This window comes from Natator depressus, chromosome 10, assembly GCF_965152275.1.
Source record: "Natator depressus isolate rNatDep1 chromosome 10, rNatDep2.hap1, whole genome shotgun sequence".
Lineage (NCBI taxonomy): Eukaryota > Metazoa > Chordata > Testudines > Cheloniidae > Natator > Natator depressus.
Window position 1 is genome coordinate 11,647,011 of NC_134243.1, and position 26,564 is coordinate 11,673,574.

Below are 26,564 nucleotides of genomic sequence, written 5' to 3' on the forward strand. Positions count from 1 at the left end.
TCCTAGGTTCAGACTTCTTTCCATGCATTGCTTCATGGAAGTGTTTGTTAGGGGAGACAGTTTAAGTGGAGAGCTCTAACCAAGCCTTCAAAACTCTGTCTCTTCCCTGTCTACCTATTTTGGTAAGGATGACAGGATCTTCAGAGAGCTGCATTAAAGCACCAGTTTGATGGAGGGGTGCTTTGGACTTACTGGTTTTCCATATAACATTTCTGCAAATGCATTGGCTTTTGATCAACCTCCAACACAGCGTAGTGCTGCCAAGAACTCAGACTTTTGAGTGTGCTGTGTGACAAGGTGATGACCCACCAAGCTGTTTTGCTTTCTTTCCTCCAGATGAGTAAAGTTTGGAATGAACTGAAGCCAAAGTTGAGCTGCCTGTTTGTGGGACCCCACAACATGCCAACACCACCGTTGTCACCCCCAGAGGGCAACTTCTTTTCCAATTAACGCTCTGAGATCTGACACTGACCAAGTCGAAGTGCAGTCCAGAGAGGGGTGTGACCTCTATCTCCAGATATTAAAAGGAATTCTCCAAACAGCTATTTTTATACTGCTGCTTTGAGCTGCTCTCTGACTTATGGACAGACTGGAAACAGAAGCACATACAGAGAGAGAGAGACAATCTCTTGATTTTTGTTCTTTATTTTGAAGAAGATTTGGAGCACGACTGCGATTCTTTGCCCCAGAGGTCCTCTGCCTAAGGACTGGAAGTGGCTTGGTACACCATGTGCTGCAGTTCAGCTGTTGCTGAAGTCCCATGCCGCTCATACTAACTACCCTCTTACAGCTATCTACACATATACTGGCCAATGTCTACAGTGCTGAGATGCACAGGATGTCCAAAGCATTCCTTGCTATTTAAGCTTGGGGCCCAAACTAGAGGCATATGTGGGTAAGGAGAGCTGAAGGCTAGCCTCCCTTTCTCCCCAGGTTCATTGGTTAGGTGTTTGATTTCATATTGCTAGATCCACATACAAAACAGGGGAAAGCTTCTGGGTGGCTCTCTAGCTCTGCTGGGTGGGTCAGTGCTGGTTGTGATGTTTCCCAGTGTGGGAGTTGAACCTGTGTCACAGGAAAGCACAGGGCATATTTGCTCATAAGTAGTAATGTGTGGCCAAAGATTACCTTGCTGAACAGCATTTCTTATGGGAGTCTGCCTGCCACATGCATAGAAAATAGCTGATTGAAATGATGATACACCCCTTAGAAAGGGATAACTTTTCATACTGTTGAAGCAGGACAGCTCTGGGGTGATTAACTTTCCTGGGAAGAGCTGGAGTCTTCACTCCTGGGTGTCTGTGTTACACGCTGGTATCCTCAGAGGACGGCTGCCTGTAAAAGCCCAAATTGGCTAAGGCTGATGTTCCCTCTGATCTACTATCAATTGTTACATAACCAGGACAGGACTGAAAATGTTCAGTTCATCAGCAAGAGTCAGTATTTATCATGGTGATGCTGCCGCTCTTTTCTGGCAGCACCACCATGATCATCTTCTCTTGAAGATGAAGGCAAACGCCTTGAGGTGAAGGAGGCAATAAGCTTTAAGTGAGTGAAAAGGAAACACACTAATTAGGAAGAATGAGCTGTCAAATTTGGACCCTAATTATTTCCCTAGTCTAGGTAACTTGTCCATTAAGGGGGAGTGTATTCAACTTCTCTAATCCTAGAATTCTGATTCGTATATATAGTGTTTAGTTTCTGCTGCAAGAGGAACTATGATTGAAATAACGAAAGTTACTTGACCTACGTCGCTAAGCTAATCAGTGTTCTGGTGTCTGGGACAGGCAGGGCCCTTCCATCTTTGAGAAACCACCACTGTGGGACAGGGGCTACACTAGATTGTCCTACATAGGACACTGGGTGTGTCTACACTGCAATCATCAGATGTGACTACACCATGTGTAGGCATAGCCAAGCTCGCTATACTCTAGCTAGCTCAGCTGCTGGGAGCAGTGAAGCCCTGGCAGCGCACAATTCAGTGCTGACTGTACAAATGTGGCCAGAACCCGGGTAATTACTTGGATGACTAGCCCATGCTGAAACCCATGCTGCTCTTGCTTCGCTCCTCCTCACACACAAGCTAGCTTGATTAAACTAGCTATGTGAACTGCAGCCACGCTCTCTTAATGCAGTGTGAACATGGCCGGTGTATGTCGATTTCTTGGTGCTGCGGCTACAGGGAGCTGGGGTGAATGTAAAAACAGGTCCTACATAGAATGCATTGCTTGTTGCGTGTTAGCAGCTTAAGTGCTAACTCTTTCTAACGCTTGCTCAAAATGTTTCCCTTGCACCTAATCTACCGTGCTTTGCAAGAGCCTGAGACAGGTGCCAGTGACTCTTTGGAAGAGAATACCAAGGAATACAGAAGAGATTCTACTCACAAACTAAGACAAATTACTAAGACCATAAATGTATGTACAGTGTAATAATAAACCACCATCTTGAGTGGCAGACAAGAAAAATTTCTCCATTTGACCTTGTTTAGATTAGGAAGATAGGTTACTTTATGTTAGCTTACATTAAATTTTACTGTGTTTTTAAACACTAGTGCAGACAGGATCAATACTTTTAAAGATGTGTTGCCTGGTTGTGGTCAAGCCTAGCTTCCCACCCCCAGCATAAATCTTTTTATTTGTCTGATAATTGAAGAGTAGTTTGTCTGCTGTTAAACAAATAATCAAAATAAGAAAATACTGTACACTGTCTTGGAAAAGTTTGGATCTCCCGTGTAATCAAATGGGGAGCCGTATTGCCTCTATCAGTTGTCTGATAGAGGCTGATTGTCGGCATAGCAAAGAGTTGGCTCTAGTAGAAAGAAACCCTGCCCTTTTCACAGTTATAAAAAGCCTGAAAGTGTAACAGCTATTTCTAAAAACTCTTAAGGCTAATATTAAATATTTAGCGGTCCAAGGGATAACTGCTCATTACTCTTCTTTAAGCAGCAGCCCTTACAGGCTCTGCCTGTGGAATTCAGTAGGATAATCAGATTTATATCTGTTGCACACTTAACCTATCTTAAAAAGAAATGTTTCATTGGAGCGGCTCGGAGTGAGAATACGCCTATTCGTGCAGTCGCCTTGTCCTAGCCCCTGAATGAAGACAGGGATGAACATACCCTGCTTCACTGAGGACTGCAGTTGTTGTTCAACAACTTCTGCTAAGTTTTGGGCAGCTTTCAAGAGAGAATGAGTGTCTAGCGTTCGTATACCTGATATAGCCAATGCCACATCCTGGGGGATTGCCCTAGTTACTGCTCTCTCTGTGGAGCATCGTCCCTTCACACTGTGGTTCATACAAGCTTTAACTTGCAAACCTATTTTTAGAGACTTAGCCATTCTGGTCTGAAGTCTAAATGGTGGTGGCACGACTACTTCCAGCAGCAGAGATGGGGCTTCTGCACTTGTGTTCTCCTCTTAGTTTAGGGGTCAATGCAGTTCGCAGAGACAGCATCTATTACAACTTCTCTACTGTGGAAGAGTGAAGGGTAGAAAAGTCAAACTGACTTCAGTTCTCTGTGTGCCCCATATGCAATGTAGAGGAAGCAGAACCAGTTGCTTCCATGGTGCTGTTATCGTCCATGCTGTGTTCAGACTAACAAAGAGAAATAGTGAAAATAAAACATAATGCATTAAATAAGCAGTTCCCAATACCAGAGCTGGTAGGGCATTAACTTGCCAAATTTTCTCCGATGACTGGAATTAGTTTTGAATTAATGTTGAGCACAACAGGAAATGAGTTCAACAGGGCATGCCAATTAGGGTGTGCCTGCTGCTGCTGTGAGCTCTAGCACCAAAGAGTTAATGTGCCTTTCTGAATGGAAGCTTTATCTGCACATATTGACCTCCTGGGGCTTCCACCCATTTGCGATGTGACTTTGTAGATAAGACATCCAGACTTACAATTTTCAGTGCAAGAGTGTCTGCACCAGAATGTCTTGAAGAAGCCGGGTCTGTAGATGAGTACGAAACCGGTGAGGAGAACCTGACTCTTTAGTACAGAAATTGGTCTCCTTTCCACCGAAACAGCCATGTAGCCTGCCTTTCCTATTGCCACCGCTGTTTCTAATCGGAAGGGGACAACATGCGGTGCCCACTCTGACCAGCCGCACAGAAGGGTTTACAGATGGGGAAACTTTCCAAAATATCACTCCCCCCCTCACCTGTGACTTGCTGATGGGATCACTATGTTTAAACAGTGCCTTGTTCTCCTCTTGTCTCTGCTCCATCTGCTCTTCCTTTTTGATCACCCATGGAAGTCACTGCTGAATTTGTAACAGGCTAGCTGCACAAGTTCAAGACTGTGACTTTACTGAAAGATGCAGCAGCAGCTCAGGTGAGGACAGAAATCAAAATACTGGTCTCTGCAATAGCAGCAGAGGTAATAGTGTTTGTAATACAGAATGAATGGCAGGGGCACAAGGCTTGCCACGTGCATGAGGAATGGCACTTTGACTAGTACAGACTATTCAGAGCAGCTGGACGGAGATAGGAAGAGGCAGGCTTGGTTGGAGGATGTGAATTTTACCTGCTTGGGAAAATCCTGTATCTTTGCTTTGCTCAAATAGTCTTATGTATGAAGCACTTTATCAAACTGCAGGAATTAGAAAACAATTACTACAGCTGATAGACTGGAAATGTTTACAGATTATATTACATTCCAAGATTCTATCTCCAACTGTGTTTAAAAAATATGTATTTGTAAGACAAAAAAAAAAACCTTGTATAAGACATTAAGAGTGGCTTTATTATTTCTGGTATGGACTGATCAAACTCATTGCCCTGCATGCTGAGTTGGGAGCAGACCCAAGCCCTGTACAGCTCACCTACTGCTGTCTTAGGGTGAAACCTATTAGAAAGCCCCTGCTGAAGGTTCTGAGCTTTATAGCACATTTTCACTTGTCTGCATGAAAAGCTGAGCTGGAGGGACAGTTAATAACCTTAACTATTCATTCACTGTTTAAATGGTTAAGAGAAATGAGAACCTGGGAAGTGCCTAAGCAATGCTATGCAACCACATTGCTTTATTTTACCTGTTGCCACAACCTCCTGCTGCTTTGAGAGGAAAACAACTAGAGCCATGCACGGTTCCATGCCCAGCCTCCCCCAAATGCTCCAGCCTCAGCTGGCCCTGAATAAAAGGAAGCAACACACTGTCCCACTTTGTGGCATGAGTGGGAAAGAGAATTAAGGGGAGTGCTAGTTCCAGTGCTGTAGCCTGTGAAGAAAGTTAACTATTACGCTCCAGTCTCTGTGCTGCTTGGGGCCAGGTCTCCGCTTCTGGACTATTTGTAAGGGCCTTTCAGAAATCATCTTGTCACGTCCCTGGAACATGAATCAGACCATGAATGCTATCTTCATTTTAGTATTTTTAATGTAAAACAGGGCCATTGGAAAAGGAACAGATTATTGAGCTAACGGTTAGAGGAGAAAGGGATACCATTGAATTATGGGAGTCATTACCCAAACCATAAGTGAAACACTCCACACCTTGGAACTGCACCAGCACAAGAACTGCTGTCTTTTGTTCTCCCGCAGGAGAAAAGCCACTTTTTCTCCTCCACCCATCCAGTAGATAAGTCTCCTCTGCTGAGAAAGGAGAGCATTGCATACAGTGGCCACTGCTATGGCAGGTTCATGTCTAATAGTTGGGGCCTGGCCCAATATGGGTAATGATGTATTTGATGAGGGTGGAATGCTGCTGTTTCCTCTTATACCTCCTCCACCTGTCTCAGCGTGTACTCCAGGATAGTGTCTAGCCCCTGGAACTTAAAATAGCCCAGGAACAACTTCTTTTGGAGCAGTAGGGGAAACCAGTAGACATCATCTGGCCACATGTGACTGAAAGGCACCTGATCCAGCTGAAACCACTGTGGGCACATTTCTAAAATAGGAAGAATAAAGAGGTTTGGGTAAACTTATTTCACTGCTGTTTTGTTTTAATGCTGGGTGTCCTAGGAGGGAAGGAAAGCACTTCCAACAACTATGATTCATAGGCCTGCACAGCTAGCTGGTTTTGTTTTGGAGGGACTGTAGGGGGAAATTGTCCAGAGGAAGAAGCAGGACTCTGGGAGGCAATAGGCTGCTAATGTTGCTCAGAGAACATAGCCCTACTCAGCCACCACCCCCTTTCTAGTAAACCCTGGCAGGATGCTTCTGGCCAGGAGAATGAGGGCTGAGAGTCCAAAACTAATATTGAGGGTGTGTGTGTGTGTGTGTGTGTGGGGAAGACAAATTCAATGTGCATCACAGAGGCCTACGTGAGCATGGGACCAGCATCACCCCTTCTCCGCATATGCTTTTAAGTATTAGGAAATAGGGGCAAACAAATCTTCTTTGTGCTGCCACTTGCCCCATACTCCTACCATCACTTTCTGTTGGCTCTCCATGAAAGCTGTCCGTCCGGAAGATGTGGACTTCCATGAGCTCAGAGTTACCTACAAACTCAAAGGTGATCTGACCCATCTTCTGCAAGTTGTCTACGGTCAATCCGCTCTCTTCCAGCAGCTCCCTGCAAGAGGGACAGATATCTTTGCATGAGGGCGAGCAGTGGGGAAATACACACTCAACAGTTAACATCTGCATACACACCACTCTAGGGTGAAGGCAGGGAGTCATCCTGCATCTTTTGCACAAACATGTTGTTCTAGTAACTAGAACCTCAGTGCTGGTGTGAGGCTAGGTGTGTGCAGTGCTTTGAGAACTTTTCAAATACTTATTATTAAATGCTGAATTATTCAAAGCATCCCATCCTCCATATTTTCAGCAGTAGCAAGAGCCTAACAAACCAAGATAGGAGGCTCATCTCTCTCCCTCCTTCCATACACTGGCAGTAACTTACCTAAAAGGCTGTTATATAAAATGCAGCCAAAGAAGCTCTGTGAGAGGCCAGTTCTCTGCAAAGTAAACTACTTTATGCAGAAGGGAGCTTTGGAATACCCAGAAACGAGCAAAACTGGTTTGTAGCATACCCAGAGATTTACTGGAGCAATGCCAAACTCCCTGCCAATCCGAAGGAAAATTCAGGCATTTGTGAAAGGGCCAGGAGGTTGGGAGACATAGGCTTATGTCAGAAGAACTCTTCTATATGAAGCGGACATTAATTTTTATATGAAATTATTAATTCAGCTGTCATCTGCCATGTCACCTTCTGCTGCAATCCCAACAGAGTCCATAAAATAAATAGGAGAGAGACCCAAGTGCTGCAGGAAGTCAGTATTGGTGACTCAGCAGCTGGCATTCTTCCTTTGAGCCCTTACTGAAACAATCCTGCAACACGGCCAAGGCAACACTGTGCTTCTTATCTTTTGGATGAAACTTAAAACAGGTTTACCAGAGAGGGTCTGGCACTTTTAGTAAAATAGATAGATATTAATTTGGTATCCTAGCCAAATTACAACTCATGAAATTACATTGTTTAGCACACTATTCATCAGTCACATCCTCACCTGTTGTGTAGTGCATAGAGACTATTGCAATAGGTGCTACTTACAGCTCAAGGCATTTTCAGTCATGGGTGAAGTGATTATCAACCTGCCATACTTAATTAGTTTACAAAGCGCTCAGTGATCTTCCCACAAAAGGCACTACAGAACTGCCAAGTAATATTTAATTGGGCTGAGGCTTTTGTAATAAATTATGTAAGTGGGGGGGGGGGGGGAAATCACCTGATCAGCTCTTGTGATTTTATCACAAGTCTCCTGATATTTGATGTTTTTCTTAAAGCTTCAGCTTTCATTTTTCAAAGAAAGTTTCCAGCCCTCAACACTGAAGATAAAAGCTTGAAAAACGTGAACCCAAAAGATTCAAAACCCAGAGGGCAAATAAAAAACCCCAGTGTTTTGGCTTTAAAAATTATGATTTAAAACAATCTCATGTTTTTTTAAAAGAGGGGCTGACTCATGGTTTCTAAATGCTGGAGGCTGGTGATACTCCCGTGTTACACACCTGACTTGGAGATGACTGTCCAAATGACAGTTTGAATAGCTCAGGGAGAGGGGTCACCCAGTCTGCCTGCCTCTTCTGGTTGATTTTAGAGTATCAGCCGTGTTAGTCTGTATCCGCAAAAAGAACAGGAGTACTTGTGGCACCTTAGAGACTAGCAAATTTATTAGAGCATAAGCTTTCGTGGGCTACAGCCCACTTCATTGGATGCATAGGATGTGGTCTTGCCTCCCACACCCCCACGGTGCATGTGTACCCATCTCACCTGTGGGCTGCCTGCTCTATGGTCTCGCCTGCCTGCACTTTGCCCCCGAATCCGTTCCAGCGCCCAGCCCCGAATCCACGTTTCTTCATGCCCAGCAGCACCCGCTGGGGCTCCACCACCAGCACCAGGGTGAAGAGCTTGCTTGTGAACATCGCCCCTGTCTGTGCAAAGGGGAGATGGGTCTGAGCCGGGCACTCCTGGGAGAGTGTGATCAGAAACTGTGCCCGCAGTGCATGGGACACACACAGGCAGGGGTGCTGGAACAATTTGTATCATGGGGGTGCTGAGAGCCATTAGCCCACACTATAAACCCTGTGTATGATGGAAACCACTTCAAGCCAGGCACCCCCATATTTCCAGCACCTATGTACACAGACTGCGTGCAGAGGGGAAGGGACAATAGCCAGGGGATCGTGCTGCTGTGCCCGGTCCTGTCCCCTACTTAGCCCCGGAAATTGCTGATTAAAACCAATCACCCCCCTTCAGCGCCCAGCCCATCACTGCCCTAGCCGCACCCAGCTCAGCCGCTCTGCCCTCCCGCCATCACTAACCTGTCTCGACCCCCATCACTCACCTCCCCGGCCCAGCCTGTCCCACCCCACATCAGTAACCTAGCCGCCCCCAGCCCGCTCCGACCCCCATCACTCGCCTGGCCCCACCCCGCATCACTCACCTGGCTCGGCCCAGCCCGCCCCCCATCATTCACCTGGCCCGGCCCAGCCTGTCCCGCCCCACATCAGTAACCTAGCCGCCCCCAGCCCGCTCCGACCCCCATCACTCACCTGGCCCGGCCTAGCCCGCCCCGGCCCGCCCCGCATCACTCACCTGACCCTCTCCAGCCCCCCGACGAACCCGGCCTGGCGACCCCACGTGCACCACCCCCGCGCCGCCGGTTGTTCCGTTGAAAACGGCCCGACTGGAAGCAGGAGCCGGAAAGCCGCTTTCTCCCCTCCCCGGCGCTGCGCGGAGCCGGAACCCACGGCGCAGAGCGTGTTTCAGGCGGGGAGGCCTCAGAGGAGAGCCTGGGAGCAGGGCGGGGCTGTGGGCCGGAGCCATGAGCCGGTGAGGGGGTCGGCGCGGGGCTGGGGTGCTGCTCCCCGCGGGGAGGGGTCGGGGAGCTCCGCCCTGGGGTCCCTGCGCGGTTTGGTCTCTCTGTTCTTCCCGCGGCGGGCGGGCAGGGGGTGCAGCGGGGCGAGTCTGACAGCGGGGAGCCGGGGATTGAACCCAGTGACGGCCCGGTCGGGAGACACTTGTGACTAGCCACGGTACCGTCCCCTGGAGAGCGGGGTTTAAGGGGGGGGGGTCTCTGCTGCTGCTCACAGGGTGCTCCCCGTCACCGTGGCGCATTGCAGGGGGCGGGGTGTGACTCCCCAGGGCTGGGATAAGACTCCGTTCCATATCCCTTGTTCTGTTCTTCGCCTGTCCCACTGAGCCCCTCTTTGGGCCTGGAGGATCTGTGTGCGCGCAAACCCCCTTTTCCCTAGGCCTGTCGCATCACATACGGCAGGGGTGCCACTGTTGTTCCTTTGAGGGAAAAACTTCAGACTTGTTAATATTTGAAATCTAGAAATGGGGACAGTTGGGGAGAAAAAAGGGGGGGGAATCATTGTTGAGCTCACTCAAATGAACTCAGTTTGAAATCGCTGGAACGGAAAGAAAAAGAAAGATGCAGAGGATTAACTATTGTATGCTAAAACAATTATGACTGTCCCAAATGGGGACAATCAGTATGTTCTGGGATTGAAATTCTACCGCATGAGTCTGACACTGTGATGTTGAGCTCATATATTCCTTTGCAGCATCATTGCATATCATGTGACAATGGGTCATGGCCCCTGAATAACGTGATACAACATGCCAGTGCTACAAGGGCCCAAAACTGATATTGGCCTTTGTGATTGTCTCAAAAGCATCACTTATATGGGGGGTTACCCAGTCAAAAATCAGGAAGAGCTTACAAATGGTGGATTGGATTGTTACCCTGTCTCTGGGTCCTTATGTCACATGCAGATTTCTCTTGGTACATATAACTTGTAACAGTGAGGGTGATTTAATCATTAGAACAACTTATAGAGGGATGTGGTAGATTCTCCATCACTTGAAGATTTAAAACAAGATGGAATAGCTTTCTAAAAACATGCTGTAGCTCAGACACAAGATAAGGGTTTGAATTACTGGGTGAAATTCTATGGTCTTGCAGGAGGTGAGATTAGGTAATCATAATAGGTGGTCCCTTCTGGCCTTCAAATCTATGAATCAGTGTTTATAAAACAGCTGTTATTGGGAAAGATGAAGGAGAATTTAGACTAAATCTATTAGTGGGAAAAGGGGACTTTTGGAGGAGTAATGTTAACTAACCTTTTTTCTTAGTGAATTTAGTGTTGGGGTGAGGTTCCTTAATGACAGCTCTGGTGACTGAATGCCTCTCTCTATCCACAGAACAGCTACAACATGGTGTCCTTTCACTATGTTTAAAGAACTGCTTTTAGGAGAAAGAGGGGCATCCAGATTCATTTGTTTCTTGGTGCCTTTGCCACTGCCAACAAAGGGGCCCAGTGTGCTAACAGTGATGGTGTGTGTTGCAAAGTGAACACCTATTCCCTAAAGACTGGACCAAAAAGAACCATCTAGCCTCACATAAGCCACCGGATTGCTGTGAGATGGTCACGGTATTCAATAATATCTATCTTGCAGAGTTGTTTCGAGGACTGGATAATGTTGATACTGTTTTTAGGATACGAAAATCTCACTGTAAATGCTGAGCTCTTTGCGGGCATGGACCATCCTTTTGTTCTGTGTTTGTACAGTGCTGATGCAGAATAGGATCCTGGTCTATAATTACAGGTTTCAGAGTAGCAGCCGTGTTAGTCTGTATTTGCAAAAAGAAAAGGAGGACTTGTGGCACCTTAGAGACTAACAAATTAGAGACTAAATAAATTTGTTAGTCTCTAAGGTGCCACAAGTACTCCTTTTCTTTTTGGTCTATAATTGAAACTCTTGGATACTACTACAATACACATAATAAATAAATATAATTATTAACTGCAGGTGCCCAATAGTCTCTAAAATGAGCCAGTAAATTTCAGGAGTCCCATCTGTAGACGAGCTTACTGATAGATTGAAAGGAATGAGGTTAGAATTGGAGTCTGTTACTTTAGAGACATATGGTTGTCAAGTGCACAGTGGTTATGCAGAAACAGATTAACTTACCTTTCTTTTTTATAGTTATCAGAGGTTGGTGAGCGCTTCCCTTCAGTGCCAAAGGTTCCACACTGCTGCAGGATATCTAAAGAGCAAAATTGGGGCAGAGCATCGCTGGCTGGAGCGGCATCTTAAGGATCCATTTGTGAGGGCAACAAAACAGCATAATTATCGTTGCCGGAGTGCTTTCAAACTGCTGGAGATAGATGACAAACATAAGATTCTTCGTCCAGGGCTCTCTGTGATAGACTGCGGGGCAGCTCCTGGAGCTTGGAGTCAGGTTGCTATACAGCGAGTCAATGCTTTGGGCACTGGTGAGTGCACATGCTTAGCACCCAAAAGAACTAGACAATGCTGACTCAACCTGCAGTCTGTGAGGAGTGTCTTCTACTAATAGATTTAGCTGGGCTGAAGAAAGCTGAATGTGGGTGTGTGCTTACATTCAGCACAGTCATTACTAGCTGTATAAAGTTTGTATAAAGTATGCGGGGCTTTTTGTAACCATGATGGTAATAAAGAGGAGCAATTCCTCTGGAGTGGAGAAGCCATCTTTAGGGAGTACCCAGCATTTCTCAAATGCGGCCACCCGGGCTTTTCTTGCGACCGCAGCCTCCTGGGCAGTGATGGCGGTAGCAGGGGTGGGTAAAGCAGCGGCCCCTCTACCGGGACTGCCAGCAGTTGTTGGGCCCTGCTCCCTTCTGGGTGCCTCCTCCAGCTTTTGTGTCTCCAGTGAGTTCCCCACCTTCCCGGGGGTAGTGGGGTCAGGCTTCAGCGTTGGGGTGGCAGGTAGCAGGCTCCAGCCACGGGGCTTTGAGCTTCATTACCTGGCCAGGTGGTAGTGGGCTCTAGCCCTGAGTTAACCTCCCCATCACCCTGGCCCCCACTACCTCCCCCACTACCCCTCTGCCTTGGCCCCCTCTGCCTACAAACCCACCTCCCCATCCAGGGCTTGCTGGGGCTGAGTAAGTCTGCTGTGAAAAGTGATATTTGTATGTTTGTTAATATTACTTTTCACAGACTTAATATCTAGGGAGTCTTTTAAAAAAAAAAAATAGCTACCAAAAAAGCGAAAGAAACAACAAAAAAAGACAAGAATGTGCAAAGCACCTTTATTTGTATTTCTGTTCTGTTTAGGTCCAGTAAAGAATAGAGACAGCTGTACATTATTTTTATTATTGAGTTTGCAAAAAAAATCCTACATAAATAAATTACAATGATTTGGACATGTATATGCCAATTTTCTCTTTACCCCGGGGGGTGCTCAACTCCCCTTCCACCCCAGGCCTGCCCCCCCCTTCACATCTTCTCCCAAGCCCCTGCTCTGCCCCTGGTCTCGACCCCACTCCACCCCAAGGCCCTGTCCTGCCCCTGCTCTGCCCCCAGGCCCGTCCCCACTCCACCCCTTACCCCAAGACCTCATCCCTGTCCTGCCTCTGCTCCGCCACCACCCCACCTCTTCCTGCCCCCTCCCCTGAGCATGCCCCATCCCTGTTCCTCCCCTCCCTCCCAGTGCTTCCTGCACGCAGTGGAACAGCTGATTCTGGTGGTTGGGAGGGAGTGGGAGGAGTTGATCAGTGGGGCTGCATGCAAGTGGGCTGGAGGTGCTGTGGGGGAGCTTGGCTGCCAATTGGTGCCAAGCACCCACTAATTTTTTTCCGTGGCTGCTCCAGGGCTGGAGCAGCCATGGAGTCCGTGCCTATGCGTATCTGTGTGTATTTATTTGTTTTTCCTAAACTTAATAAAGTGTATTACGAAAAACTGTCAGAGTGGCCACCAGCAAGAGTTGGTGGCCACATTGTGAGGCCACCAAAAAATGTGTTGTGAGAACCCAGAAGGAGATGGCTCATGTATTGCAGAAGTGGCTAAAGCTCTTACATTGAGCTACTCTATGGGATATTATGTAAAGGCTAAAGGAAAGGGCTGGGCATAGGGGAAGAGGGGGTCTGTCCCCATCTCTGCCACTAGCTTAGGATATGTCTACATTAGCAACATACTTCACTGTAGTAAGTATCTACAGTACAGCAAGAGGTTGTTCCATTGTTACCTGGTGTTCTTTCAACCCAAAGCTCTTGGTAACTTTTACTCTGTGCGAAGTGGTGTCAGGAAATAAATCAGGGAAGACACGACTGTCCGACCAATAGATGGCTGGGACAAACAGGACAACACAAGAGTGCTTTCACTTAAAGCTAAACTTTACTTAGTCTCCAGCACTTACACACACGTCTGCAACATGTTAGTAAAACACCCCCAACCCTTGATAATTACCAAAGCCGAGTATGACTTTCGAGTGGCACAGTGGCAGGCTTCCGGTGGCCAAATCTTTCGTCTGCCAGTGGGGACTGCAAAATGTATCCAGAGGGAGAGTCCAAAGAGAGTCCAACTACCTCAAACTTTTCCTCTTTATTTATACATTAGTAATAGAATGACAGGTCCCTTAAAGAAAACTTGTTAAGTAAGTAGTTTCAATTGTCAAGCAAGAGGTTCCTTCTGATTATCGATTAACCAGGTGTAGGTTTTTCCAGAGTTTGCAGCCTTGAGGCCCGCAATAAACATTCCTGGGGCACATCCTGCTCTTCTAAAATGCATGTATCAGCCACTTCAACACAATTCTTCTCAGGAAGGACGCTGGGTCAAGCTGCCCTCTCTGTGGCACCCAAAGGCCCCTCCCCCCCCCCCTTGGTTAAGCTAAGCCTGCTGACTTGGCCAATTTACAGCCTGCTGACTTGTCTGCTTTTAGCAATAAGCCGTAGAGGTTTCGGGCACATTACTGGTTTGCCAAAGTCTCCCCTTACACCATCGCTGTAGTAAATCCACTTCTCTGAGACCATCCCTTAGTGGATAACCTCAGGCAAGAAGCTTAGCTTCTCTGTATCTTAATTTCCCTTTCTGTAAACGTGGTGGTAACATTGACCTCCTAGAGGTGTTGTGTTTTAATTCATTAATGTTTGTAAGGTGCTGTATAACAGGGCAAAGTACTGTTCTTACTGGCTGACTCCAGCATAGCCTTACTGTTGATACACTGGGTAGAGATGGATGAAGAGGCTTTCTGGAATAGCGATCTTTAAAGAAAGCTTGCTTTTATTTTTTTTTAATGTGCTAAAAATAACTAGGGTGAGATGAGCATAATAGATGAGCATTCTGGTTATAGGGGGGCTAGACGGCACTTTGTCAATGTGTGGTGTAGGTTTGTATATTGAACTCTGGGGAAACTCATGAATATGACTTGTATTGTTAGCAGCTCTTGTAATAAGAGTGATTAATTTGGAGATAGGGAGGTGTCTTGCATCTTCCATTCTTGCATTAACTCTTTGTTTCCTAGATCCTAATGCCCCTGTTGGTTTTGTCCTTGGAGTTGACCTTCTTCATATTTCCCCTCTGGAAGGAGCAGTCTTCCTTTCCAATGCTGATATTACAGATCCAGTCACGCTTAAGAAGATCCAGGAGCTCCTTCCTACAGAGAGGGCAGATGTTATCTTGAGCGACATGGCACCTAATGCCACAGGGATCCGAGAGTTAGATCATCAGAAGTTGATTAATTTATGCTTGACCCTTTTGGATCTGTCCCAAAGCATCTTGCGGCCAAGAGGAACTATCCTCTGTAAATTCTGGGATGGACGGGAAGCCCATCTTCTCCAGAACAGACTAATGGACCGCTTCCAGGACGTGAGAACTATAAAGCCTCAGTCCAGCCGGAAAGAGTCAGCAGAGATCTATTACTTGGCAAAACTGTACAATGATGGAGTGAAACATCAGAAACACTGATTGTGTCTGCCTTTATTGCAGTGGTTGTCAGTCACTGACTGGATACTTTGATTTGAAGTGTATTTAAAAAAAAAAATCCCAACATTGAGACTCTGACATTTGAATTGCTTTATGGTTAAGCCTAATTCGGTGAAATCTGTCATTTATATAACATCATAGGTGTGCATCATACTTTACAGGTACAAAATAAAACAAGGTTGTTGTCCCACTGAGTTTATAATATAACTAGGCAAGTAAGGACATCCAGTCTAACTCCCCCTCTGGGAAGAATGCTCTTGGAAATGATATAAAACCTGGCTGTGGGGGATGGAAACAAAAATAAAACACTAGTTATTGATTCGTTTACAGCTGTACGTTTATTTCAAATTGCTACTCTGTGACTCTCTAGTCATGCTTTGAACAAAACGTAAGGTGGTTGTCATAATGAGAGTGAAGAGAAGGGATCTAGGAGTCAGTTTTACTTCCTCTGCATTTTTCCTAAAACTTAGTGCAATTTATTAGTGCACTCTTTGCCAAATAACCAGATGGGCTGAACCGTTCTATGCCAGATGTCTGCGTCAGGCTGAGTTTTTCTGGAAAACTTCAGCCAAAATCGTTAAGCTGTTTCTAAGAAAGAGGCTAGGAAAAATGCATGTTTTACCTGTATTAAAAACTTCAGGTGACTTATTCTTTGAGAAGGTCTGTTGTGCCTAGGCTTTGGAGCAGGGGCTTGGAGGAGGAGTGGCCTTTTTGTCATAGATGTGCCTTTTGTTGTCCCCACGACAATCCAACCACATTTAACCAGCTTACAAGCCTCTGAAAAATCAGTTTTTGCATGTGCTCAAGTCAAGTCCTGTTAGAGCTTAGTAGCTAAATTCCCCAAAGAGTGTTTTCACTTGGCATGCTCCAGCCGTGGGCTGAGCAGGATTCTCCCTGCAATTACAGCTCTAGCCTGCTGCGCCCCAAACTCATGGAAAGCAAAGTGCTGGAGGCTCTCTCATGCAGCCTCAGGAAAAAGCTGGTCAGAGTCACTTGTGCGCGTAGTGGAAGCATAGCTGGGATTCCCAGTTTAGCAGTGTGAAGAGGTTTACAAAGTACACATTTTAGTTACTGTGATTTACCTTGGATTTCTGTTTAAATACTTGGTTTGATTAAACTGCATCCTCCCGCGAGAGTGGAATAAGGGCATGAATGGCTGAAGTTAACAGTGGGCATTCTTAGTGCTGCTGCTGGAGAGGGGAGATTGGGGTGTGAATTGCTGAGTTTCTCAGCCTTGTATCCATCATTTCTAGGCAGAAGGGGCAAAGGTGCAATTGCATACCCAAAAAGAGTGAGGAAGGAACGTGGGAGTGAGAATTCATGAATTCTCATGAATCTACTTGCAGAAGGACAGCAACAGGATCTTAAAAAAGGATACAGCTTTTCATTCCACTCAGGCCTCTTCGTTTTCCAGAGCTAACAGTGCACTTTGGGCATATTCTTCTACTCCTGACAGTACTAAGGCTGGTCACTGATGTGATTGCAAATCCAATGCATGCACAGTTATATTGCTACTAACGTTGTTAGTCAGAATTTTGATCATTTTCTAAGCTCTTTGTCTCCTCTGGAAATGAAGCAAAAAAAGTGCTCAGTAGAGGACAGCATATGGTCAGGTCTGACTGGCCTGAGCCCTGTGGGGTGTATGATCCTAGGAGTCCCGCCTGATGCTTCCGTCTGTGAAGAAGGGGCAGGGGAAGGTTCTCTGCAGGTGTCCTGGTCCAATCTGATAGCAGAACTGCAGGGTTCAAAGGATGGAATGCAGGCATGGGTGTTACTGTGGGCAGGAGTTGTGAAGATCTGGGGGGACCAGGTGGGTTACTCGCTCTCCCTATGGCACGTTGGCAGCCCAACTCCTGTAGCGTGGTGCCTCTTGCCTTGTTGGAGAAGGGATGGTCACTTCATGCCCTTTCTGGCCCCTCGTAGAATAACTCTTGTTGTTAAACATTTGTGTTGCACTAGTGCTTAGAGGCCCTAAAGGAAGTCCAGGTCCCAGGGGGCTAGGCACTGTATGTACAGAGTGGGCGACAGTCCCTACCGGGAAAAGCTGACAGAGTCTAAACAACCGAAGGAGGGGAGAGAGGAAATATCCCACTGGAGCATAGAGTGAGCAAGCTCAGACGGCAAAGCGGAGACTGGAGCCCAGGTCTCCCAAACCGCAGTCCAGGGTCTGAATCAGAAAATCAAACTTCCACTCCCCAAGAAAGTGGCAGGTCTCCCATGCACAACGTTGCCATGACACTCACTGGTTTACCGCTCTGGGGACATAGGAGTTTCACGCGTGCTCCCAGCATTACGGTAAGAGAACGGAGGCGCTACAAGCGAGGATACAAGTATAATCCCAGCATTACGGCAAGGGGGCGGGCTGGTGTCGCGGGAGCTGGGCGCGAGTTCTCGTGAGATTTCGGTGCAGGACGAGGAGGGAGATCCAAGCCGGAGCGAGGGAGCCGGCTGCGGCGGGTGAGTGTGAGAGGCCCGCGCTGCCCTCCCACCCCGCGGGCCTCGCCCCCAGGGCGGAAGCTGGACTGGCCGCCCCCTCCCGCCCCGTGGCAGCACGGGGCCCTTCTTCCCGCAGAGATCCCCCCCGCCCGGGCAGCAGCAGCACAGGGCCCCACCCCCCCCAGAACCCCTCCCCGGGGGGGGGCCGGCGGCAGCAGCACAGGGCCCACCCCCACTGGGGGGGGACCGGCAGCAGCACAGGGCCCCGTCCCCCCAGAACGCCCACCCCCATTGGGGGGGGCAGCGGCGGCAGCACAGGCCCGCCCCCAGAACCCCCACCCCCCGGGGGGGGCCGGCGGCAGCAGCAACACAGGGCCCCGCCCCCCCAGAACCCCCACCCCCACTGGGGGGGGCCGGCAGCAGCACAGGGCCCCGCCCCCCCAGAACTCCCACCACCACTGGGGGGGGGGCCGGCAGCAGCAGCCGCACAGGGCCCCGCCCCCAGACACAGTATGCATCCGATGAAGTGGGCTGTAGCCCACAAAAGCTTATGCTCTAATAAATTTGTTAGTCTCTAAGATGCTACAAGTCCTCCCGTTCTTTATACGGATACAGACTAACACGGCTGCTGCTCTGAAACCTGAACCTCCAGGGACATTAGCAGAGGGCCCTGTCCCCCGATACTGACCCCTCCCGGGTAGCAGCCCAGGACCATGCCCCCTGATACCGAACCCCCCTGGGGAAGTAGCACAGGGCCCTGCCACTAGTGTGCCCCTTCCCCTGGGGCAGCATAAGAACGGCCATAGTGCGTCAGGCCAAGGGTCCATCTAGCCCAGTGTCCTGTCTGCCGACAGTGGCCAACGCCAGGTGTCCCAGAGAGAATGAACAGAACAGGGAATCATCAAGTGATCCATTCCCTATGGCTCATTCCCAGCTTCTGGCAAACACAGGCTAGGGACACTATCCCTGACCACCCTGGCTAAGAGCTATTGATGGACCGATCCTCCATGAATTTATCTAGTTCTTTTTTGAACCCTGCTATGGTCTTGGCCTTCACAACATCCTCTGGCAAGGAGTTCCAGCACAGGACCTTGCCCTCCACCCCTGAACCCCCGGGGCAGTAGCACAGGGCCCCGCCACCAATGTGCTCCTCCCCTCTGGGCAGCAGCGTGTGGGTTTTGGCTCCCTCACTTTTACTGCAGCTGACAGTTTTGGTTTTGCATGCTGTATGTGCAGGGCCCTACCAAATTCACGGTCCATTTTGGTAAATTTCATGGTCAGAGGATTTTTAAAATTTTAAATTTCACAATTTCAGATATTTAAATCTGAAATTTCACATGGTTGTAGCTGGGGGTCCTGACCCAAAAAGGGGTTGTGGGAGGGTCACAAGGCTACTGTAGGGGTGTCGTGATATTGCCACTCTTACTTTTGCGCTGCTACTGGTGGTAATGCTGCCTTCAGAGATGGGCAGTTGGAGAGTGGCGGCTGCTGGCTGGGAGCCCTGTTCCGAGGAGCCAGCAGCAGTGCAGAAATGAGGGTGCCATGGTATGTTATTGCCACCCTTACTTCTGTGCCATCACCGGAGGTGGGTCTGACTTGGCCCCAGGAGCGGCCCGTGCAGGGGAAGAGGAAGTTCCCTCCACTGCCTGGCCGGGCTAGCAGCTGGAGCCTGGTGCAAAGTAGGAGCCCCTGGCCAGGGCGCCCCCACCCCTGCTCCTCCCAAGTGGTTGGGTGTTAAAGGGGCCTTGGGCTGGCTGTTTGTATGGGGTGAGTGGGTGACCATCGCACCCCCGATCACGTTGCCCACCTATAAGGCTGTCCCTGCCTCCTCTCAAAAAGTGATGCCCCCCATACCATGCCACGCCACCCTCGCTTCTGAGCCGCTGCTGGTGGCAATGATGCCTTTAGAGCTGGATGCCCAGCCAGCAGCCACTGCTCTGAAGGCAGCGCAGAAGTAAGGGTGGCAATACCATGATCCCCCTACAATAGCCAGATTTCACAGTCCGTGACTTGTTTTTCACAGCTGTGAATTTGGTAGGGCCCTATGCATGTGGGAAGAATGTGGACTCCAGAGCAGGGGTTCTCACAAAAAATTTGTTGGGTGGCCTCAGAGTGCAGCCCTTCAGTGAGAGCTGACCCCTTCCCAGGGAAAGTGGGTCAGGAAGTCACCAGCTGCCTGTAGAGTCCCCGGTTCCCTGTGCCTGACTGGGAAGGAGTGGGGGAGCTGCCTGGGGGAAGCACTCCAGCGACTGAAAGCTGCAGCCACCTCCTCTTACAAGAGCTACCTCCAGCACTGTGTACACCATGTTTCCAGACGCACTGGCAGGGCCCCCCGAGGGGGCTGTGCTGTGCAGGGTACCCCGATCCCCACTGGCTGTGCCAGCGCAACACCAAGGTGGTACAACTTGCTGCCCTTTGTAACCGTTGTTCAGGAGCTGGGTGCTGCATGGAGGAATTGCTGCTTTGCCTCCACAATCTGCTTGGCTCCTCCCCTCCCCCCATGCTTTGGAGGCTGTTGTGGCTGAAAAAAAATCCGCTGGTGGCTGCATATGGCCCTGGTGGCCGCATTTGAGAAACTTGGCTCCAGAGTGACTTGAAGAAAGGAGTGTGCCTTCCCTAAGTTACAGATGAAGTGAGCTGTAGCTCACGAAAGCTCATGCTCAAATAAATTGGTTAGTCTCTAAGGTGCCACAAGTACTCCTTTTCTTTTAGCAGTGAATAAGACTGTAAGCTGTCCTGGATGTTTCACTTTTGGCTTTGTGTGTGTGTGTGTGTTTACAGCAGAGAGCTTACCATGGAGAACCTGGAGGATAATACAACTGTGTTCTCCACCCTGAGATCTTTCAACAACTTCATTTCACAGCGTGTGGAGGGCGCATCTGGTCCATCCACACCAGGATCATTTCAAAGTACCTTGCATATGCAATACCAGCAGAGGGTGCAGGTGAGGCATCCCTGGCTCACTGACAGCTGTAGTGTCACTGCAGTCAAGAGTTTAGATTTCATTTGATCTTAGGCCTGGAGATTTTTTTTTAGTTAGGAGATGGGGGTTGTCCCTTCTTACATTGCTATCCCTACATTGTCAATGATGGAGATAATTTGCACCCAAAATAAAACTCTTAATTCCTTTCATTTAAAAAAAAAAAGTGAGTTATGGGCCTGACTCTTTGTCCTGGTTAATCAAGGGGCTCCCTTGAATTCTTCCCCTTTAAGTTATCTGTAGGCCAACTCAGGCATCTGTATTGTGATTTCCCTTCATCCTGCCCCACGACTGAGCTTAACTGATGGCTTGCTTGCGGTGTTGGACAAGTTTTCCTGGCTTGCCTAGCTCTCTCTTGAAAACATACTGTCAGCTGGGCTAAACTATCGGTGGTGTGTTTATGATATTGACTCTGAGGGCTGAATTGAGATCACCAAATTCATTCCATTGAGGACCTCTATCTGGGCCAGAATTGTAGCCCTGGAAGTGTAAATGTCTAATTTACTAAACCAGTCTTTATGGATACTATGGTGATGGGCATTTCAGCAATACCTAAGATATCTTAGACAAATCTCCCTTAAAGTTCTTAGTTTCTGTAGCTTTGTTATGGATCTCTGGTTATGTCTCTGAGTGTAAAGTAAGGGTTTCCCATATTTATTTTAATTTCCATTGCATTTAAAGTTCTGACTATAATATTTTAATCTCTTTACTCTTTTGTTTGTGTGACACCGCTGGTTGTGGAATCTTCAATGAATGTGTGTTGAGGTCTGGGATTCTGATTGAACATGGAGGAAGTATTAATGTTTCATAAAGACAAAGTGCTCTGTTAATTCCTTCAGTGCTCCTAGGTTGCACAGGAGTACCGGCAGTAGTTTTACACAAAAAATGCATTCATATGAATAAAAATGAGGTTGTACCATATATGTCTAACTGCAGTGGGAAAAACCTGCTAATTTGTTCAGCACTTAGTTTCACAGATGTAAGTATGGGGCCTGGTCTCTGACCCTTGACTAGCTCCTGTTTCTTCTTCGAGACGACCAAAGAAATCTGTAATAGGAATCTTTTTAGTTTTTTGTGTGGTAAGTGTATTCTAGAAGGGAGCTTCTGTAATGATTGGTGTGGGAAATTTGGAGTTAAGACCCCAAAATTCACCCACACTCCCATTTTTAGCTATCACTGACTCACTGTGTGACCTTGGGCATGTCACATAACTCTTTGTTCTCAGTTTCCCCATCTCCTAAATGGTTATGATGATACTTACCTTCCTCATATAGGACGTGATGGGCTAAATATATCAAGGTTTGTAAAGTAATTTGAAAGCCAAAGCTGGAGGGTATTATAGAAAGGCAAAATATTATTGCTTTTCTGCTGATTGTATGTTTTTTATGTCTCTCTTCACATGGAAACTGATCAGCTGGAGGAAGAAGCTGGGCAAATCCGTTCCAAATCTCAGCTCCTGCAAGTGGAACGGGAGAAGATGCAGATGGAGCTGAGCCACAAAAGAGCTCGCATTGAGTTGGAGAAGGCAGCTAATACTAATGCTAGGAGCTACGAGGTGGGTACGGCATTTGTGCTGTCGAACAGCCAAGGCTTCAGTCAGAGCATCTTGAGATCATTAAAACTTTGTTGCATGCTGACAAATAGTCTGATATTGATCTGACCACCAGATATTCTGTACATTTATTTATTGAGCACTCTGTTGCTCATCAGTATAAAACAAAAGGAGATTCAGGTCTGCTGCATTAAACCTTGTTTCTTCCAGAAGCGTTTAAACTTCATTTGGCACAATTGCAAACATTTGGTATGTTTGACTGGAATGATAACACCAGTCATGCGACTGCCATACAAGAGAAGCTGCATTGATAAGACACTGAGCTCTAGTCCGTGATTAATAGTTTCGTTGCCTTCTGGTTGTGTGCCCAAATGTGTTTGCTTAGCTATGTCGCTAAAATAAGCAGCAGAGTTGGTGGGCTTTGTCATCCTATAAAGCTCTTAGCATCTCTCCAAAGTTCAGCTGCTAAAAAAAAAAAAGTCAATCCAGCAAAATATTATAAGGATGCTGGGAGACAGATTTACTCTGTAGCTGTGAAATGGTGGGTCACTGAGTAAATTCCTGGTTCTGCCTCAAGTCAGTCGATCTTGGGATTAAGCCAAGAACAGTTCAAACCTGAATCTAGCTGAGTCAGTCACAGAAACCCTTAAAATACTCGTACAAAAAGGGAGCAGCACTAATCCAGCAGTGTGGTAATTACCCTGCTCAAATTCGGCGTTTCATGAGTCATGTGGATAAAGGTTTCAGGAACCGTGCGTTGCTTTGCATAATCTTTGCTTAGTATGTAAATCTGTGGCCCGATTTGCTTTGATTAGCAGAGCAATTTGCTTTACATTTTTCAATAAGTGCTAATCAATTTGAGTTAGAAATGAACTTGAAATGGCATGTGAAATGCTGTCAGAGTGCCAATAAAATAAATAAATATGGCTGAAAAAACCCCTAAATCTGCCCCCATATGTTGGTGGTTTTGTTGCACTGGTTGTTTATGTTGTATGTTTAAAGTTGACTTATTTAAGATTAAAATATTTTAGACTTAAAATGCTCTAATGCAAATAGAAATTTCACAGAGAAACTTGTCTTGTTACTCCAGATATCAAGGTCCCAGGCTCAGTGAAATAAACTTCTTGTGCAAGGGTAATTGATGTATCCAGGGTTTTCATGTTTGAGCCAATGTAAATTATGCTGTGCAAACCATGAAGCCACCTCTGTGTGCTAACGTCCATACATCAGTTCAAGAAGTGCTTGGAATCTGTCTAGTAATTTCCTGGCTTCATTCCCCGGTCGTTGAGAAGCTGCCAGTGAGATACTAGCTTTGCTAGCGAGGGGGTTAAAGAGCTTGGCTCTGAAAAGCATTCGTTGGTGGGGTTGCCTGTGGGACTATAGTGAGGAAAGGGGCAAAGAGGAAAGTACAATGTCTTCACCGTTATGGCTCTTTCTTCTTTATGAAGTCCCTTTACATTTTCCCTTCCCTAGCGAGAGGCTGACCGTAACCAGGAGCTCCTCACACGCATAAAGCACTATCAGGAAAAGGAAGTGGAGGCTGAGGCTAAACTGAAGGAACAAATGGAGATGAATAAATCCTTTAAGAAGAGCATGGAGACTGTGAGCAAGAAGCTGCAGGAGAAGGAGAGCAAACTGGCTGAAGCTAATGAAGTAAGAGCACAGCAATTTCTTATTTCACCCAGTGCTCTAGGTGACTTTGAGGGTCACATGGAATCGGAGCAATCCACTCTTGTTACAACAATTAGAACCACAGTGTACACAGTGATTAACAAACAGATGAGATGTGTCCTCTACTCCAAAGAGCTTACAGTCTAAACAGGACAGGAGACGGGATAACAGTTCGAGAGTGGTGAATATGGGGAATATGAGACGACGTTGCTTGGAGAGGTGGATTTGGAGGAGAAAGATAGTTGGAGGGCAAGGGCAGGGAGAGTGTTCTGGGCATGGGGGAAATCAGGATAGAAGTCATGATGTGGAGAGTGGGGGAAAGCAATGAAGGGAGCGATAAGATGAGAGGGAGCCAAGGGAGTGAAGGAAACGAGCAGGAGAGTTAGCGGAGCTGAGATTTAGGTTGGACCAAACTACCTAGAGGAGACATCTTCCAAATATGTCTTAAATGGCAACTTCCTTTACTAGCATTTGTTAGCTAAGCACCCAAAATTTAGGGATTTGGGGACCATGAGGAGGGGTTCAAATGAGTGGATTTAACTTGCCAATTGGTATTTGTGGCAATAAAAATAGGAAGACTGTTGGAGGTTGGAAGAAAAACTAACCCAATAATAAATGCAGCTGACCTATTTCTATGCCACCTTTATCCCCACATCAGTAAAATTTGGGACAGGGATCTTGTCTCTTTAATGCATCTAACACATTTTGGGTGCGATCCGATACGTTTCAGAATGCTAAAGGTGGGAGTGAGGTATGAGGGTCAGGCGAATAATGGTTATTCGAGCCAATGTGGCTTATTCTTCAACTTTGTGAAGTTCCTTCCTCTGCTTTGCTGTCTATATTTGCCATATAAGGTTCGTCAGTCAACTAGTTTATTTCAGACTTGGCAGTACTGATGTTTGTCCCTCTGTGTGTGTATTCTGAGTGAGTCTGAGAGTGAGAGCTGAGTCTAGTAGCTTAGCAAAGGTGTAATGGCAAATGCTGCTGTGATTACTGTCTTAGCCATACTTCTTTGTGCCAATCACCATGGTAGCTAGACCTCTACTGAGGGCTTATCTTTGCTATTACTTGACTGGTTGAAAATTTTTGGGTCTCTATTTTGAAAACCCACTGCTTAGGAGCATGTGGATATGGTGATGATGGAATAATTGTCAAAAGTAGGACACATCCTCTTGTGAGCATAGGTTCTGGCTTTGAGGTTTGCTTTTTTGCATACCAGTTTGAGGTCATATACTTAATGAATAATGGAAATGTCAATTTGGGTGGCAGATGAAAGAGAGCAAAGAATTTCCTTTGACTTTGTTCTGAGGTGGGTTTGCAGGTCTTATTGTGAATTATTTCTAGATTAGTGTTTCACATTAGTCAGTTGTTTTATCTCAGCAATTTGCATTCCATAATGTTCAGCCTGGAGGTCCATTGGTCTATTTGTGTGTTGTTTATTCTTCCTCTTCTTTCTGTGAATCCAGATGATCAGCGTATTGAAAGGGAAAATATCTGAGTTGCAGTGGAGTTTAATGAATCAGGAGATGCAAATGACAAGCCAGGAATCTCAGAAGCAGGAGCTGATGGAGCAGCTGGATGTGCAACACCAGTGAGTAGGGGATCAACAACTGCAAGGAAAAAAGAAATCTTCAGTCTTCTGCAGCTGCTGCCATTCAGAAAATGTTCAACAGCTTTTTTATTTTTGCTGTTCAAAGGGCTTTTTTGATCTGGATGTGTAGGTTATAAAATTTGCCGGAAACTAGCGCTGAGCAGCAGTTTAATTCTACCTTCGTAAAAAAACATCCAAGCTCAAAACCTCCCTTCTCATATTCATGTTGATACTTGATTTTGTACTATGTGTAGTTGAGGGGTGATTAGAAGATCTGATGAGGTGTGTGTCTGCCTGCTGCATCCTCCTCTTTCAGCTCCATGTACCAACACTCCTTTTTAGGATCAAGGTTTAAATGACTCTTTCTTTCTTTATGTAATGTACTCATGTATTTGTTGGTGTGGCCATGGGGTAACTTGATCGTGAGGATCTCTATGGATATATGGAGTCAGTATTTTTTAGAAGAATGAATATTTCTGCTTTCCTAAGTAGAGGTAATCTGTCTCCACAGTGAATGTCTCAGTTGCCCCAGAACTTTAAATTAAATTAAAGAAAGGTCCTGGGGGGCAGTTCTTGCTTTTACACCACAACAATCCTAGGTCGTTGTGGTAAATGACACCTGAATAAGTGTGTGTCTCCAATATACCTCTATATCTATAATAGATTGTTCCCATCAAGTGATTCTTGTATGTAAATTTGTCTCTTATGTCTGCTTAAAACAGAAAATGTCAGGAGGCCAACCAACAAATCCAGTTGCTGCAAGCAAGCCAGTCTCTGTTGGCAGAACATGAGCAGAAAATTAAGGTGAGAGTGTGTGAGACCCATGCTGAATGTCTACTTTTCATTTTTACATACAAAAAGTATTGGGAAGATTTACCCTTACAGAAACTGAGAGCCACTCTGTCATATAAATACCTTGCTTGTTAGGTGGGTAGAGCTGAAGTTGCCTAAATTCAGATGTCAAGGCACAGAAATTAGAAGGGTGGATTACACAGTCTATAATATTCAGCACTTGTACAGTAACTCCTCGCTTAACGTCGTCCCGGTTAATGTTGTTTCGTTGTTGTGCCGCTGATCAATTAGAGAACATGCTCGTTTAAAGTTGCGCAATGCTCCCTTAGAATGTTGTTTGGCAGCTGCCTGCT

The 26,564-nt window shown here is 46.8% G+C and overlaps 4 protein-coding genes across 8 annotated transcripts in view; 3 read left to right on the top strand and 1 right to left on the bottom strand.

Moving 5' to 3' along the window:
- SNX8 (sorting nexin 8) overlaps nucleotides 1–4,725 on the top strand; it is a 29,377-nt gene extending 24,652 nt beyond the window's left edge. The window contains exon 11 of the mRNA XM_074965198.1: nucleotides 337–4,725. Within this exon, the coding sequence (XP_074821299.1) occupies nucleotides 337–450 (114 nt within the window). The 3' untranslated portion in view covers nucleotides 451–4,725. The remainder of the gene's footprint in view (nucleotides 1–336) is intronic.
- A 630-nt stretch (nucleotides 4,726–5,355) lies between these two features.
- Nucleotides 5,356–9,138, bottom strand: NUDT1 (nudix hydrolase 1). Of its 2 annotated transcripts, none has more exons than XM_074965201.1 (4): nucleotides 9,034–9,138; nucleotides 8,209–8,369; nucleotides 6,365–6,510; nucleotides 5,356–5,883 (listed from the first exon to the last, which is right to left on the bottom strand). In XM_074965201.1, exons 2-4 carry the CDS (start codon nucleotides 8,358–8,360, stop codon nucleotides 5,711–5,713), a joined length of 471 nt encoding a protein of 156 aa, XP_074821302.1. In that variant the 5' UTR covers nucleotides 8,361–8,369; nucleotides 9,034–9,138; the 3' UTR covers nucleotides 5,356–5,710. The 2 variants fall into 2 exon arrangements, with proteins under 2 accessions (XP_074821302.1, XP_074821301.1); XM_074965200.1 differs by lacking the exon at nucleotides 9,034–9,138 and adding an exon at nucleotides 8,991–9,012 and having other exon boundaries at nucleotides 6,437–6,510.
- Nucleotides 9,139–9,169: 31 nt separating this feature from the next.
- Nucleotides 9,170–15,493, top strand: MRM2 (mitochondrial rRNA methyltransferase 2). Its single transcript, XM_074965199.1, has 3 exons — nucleotides 9,170–9,270; nucleotides 11,434–11,723; nucleotides 14,729–15,493. Exons 1-3 carry the CDS (start codon nucleotides 9,263–9,265, stop codon nucleotides 15,169–15,171), a joined length of 741 nt encoding a protein of 246 aa, XP_074821300.1. The 5' UTR covers nucleotides 9,170–9,262; the 3' UTR covers nucleotides 15,172–15,493.
- A 2,087-nt stretch (nucleotides 15,494–17,580) lies between these two features.
- The window catches only part of MAD1L1 (mitotic arrest deficient 1 like 1), a 553,489-nt gene continuing 544,505 nt past the window's right edge, over nucleotides 17,581–26,564 (top strand). For 2 of the 4 annotated variants that reach the window (XM_074965202.1, XM_074965204.1), the window contains exons 1-6: nucleotides 17,581–17,646; nucleotides 20,407–20,569; nucleotides 22,020–22,160; nucleotides 23,631–23,810; nucleotides 25,295–25,419; nucleotides 26,142–26,223. In XM_074965202.1, coding sequence (XP_074821303.1) covers nucleotides 20,420–20,569; nucleotides 22,020–22,160; nucleotides 23,631–23,810; nucleotides 25,295–25,419; nucleotides 26,142–26,223 — 678 coding nt within the window. In that variant the 5' untranslated portion in view covers nucleotides 17,581–17,646; nucleotides 20,407–20,419. The remainder of the gene's footprint in view (nucleotides 17,647–20,406; nucleotides 20,570–22,019; nucleotides 22,161–23,630; nucleotides 23,811–25,294; nucleotides 25,420–26,141; nucleotides 26,224–26,564) is intronic. The other 2 variants (XM_074965203.1, XM_074965205.1) reach the window with 2 other exon arrangements.

Coding starts and splice junctions, on each gene's coding strand:
- NUDT1 (XM_074965201.1), bottom strand. CDS start 8,360: ATGTTCACAAGCAAGCTCTTCACCCTGGTGCTGGTGGTGGAGCCCCAG. Junction 6,511..8,208: donor ATAGAGCAGGCAGCCCACAG/GTGAGATGGGTA, acceptor TCCCTCTTGCAG/GGAGCTGCTGGAAGAGAGCG. Junction 5,884..6,364: donor AGAGCCAACAGAAAGTGATG/GTAGGAGTATGG, acceptor TTCCTATTTTAG/AAATGTGCCCACAGTGGTTT.
- MRM2 (XM_074965199.1), top strand. Junction 11,724..14,728: donor AGTCAATGCTTTGGGCACTG/GTGAGTGCACAT, acceptor TTTGTTTCCTAG/ATCCTAATGCCCCTGTTGGT.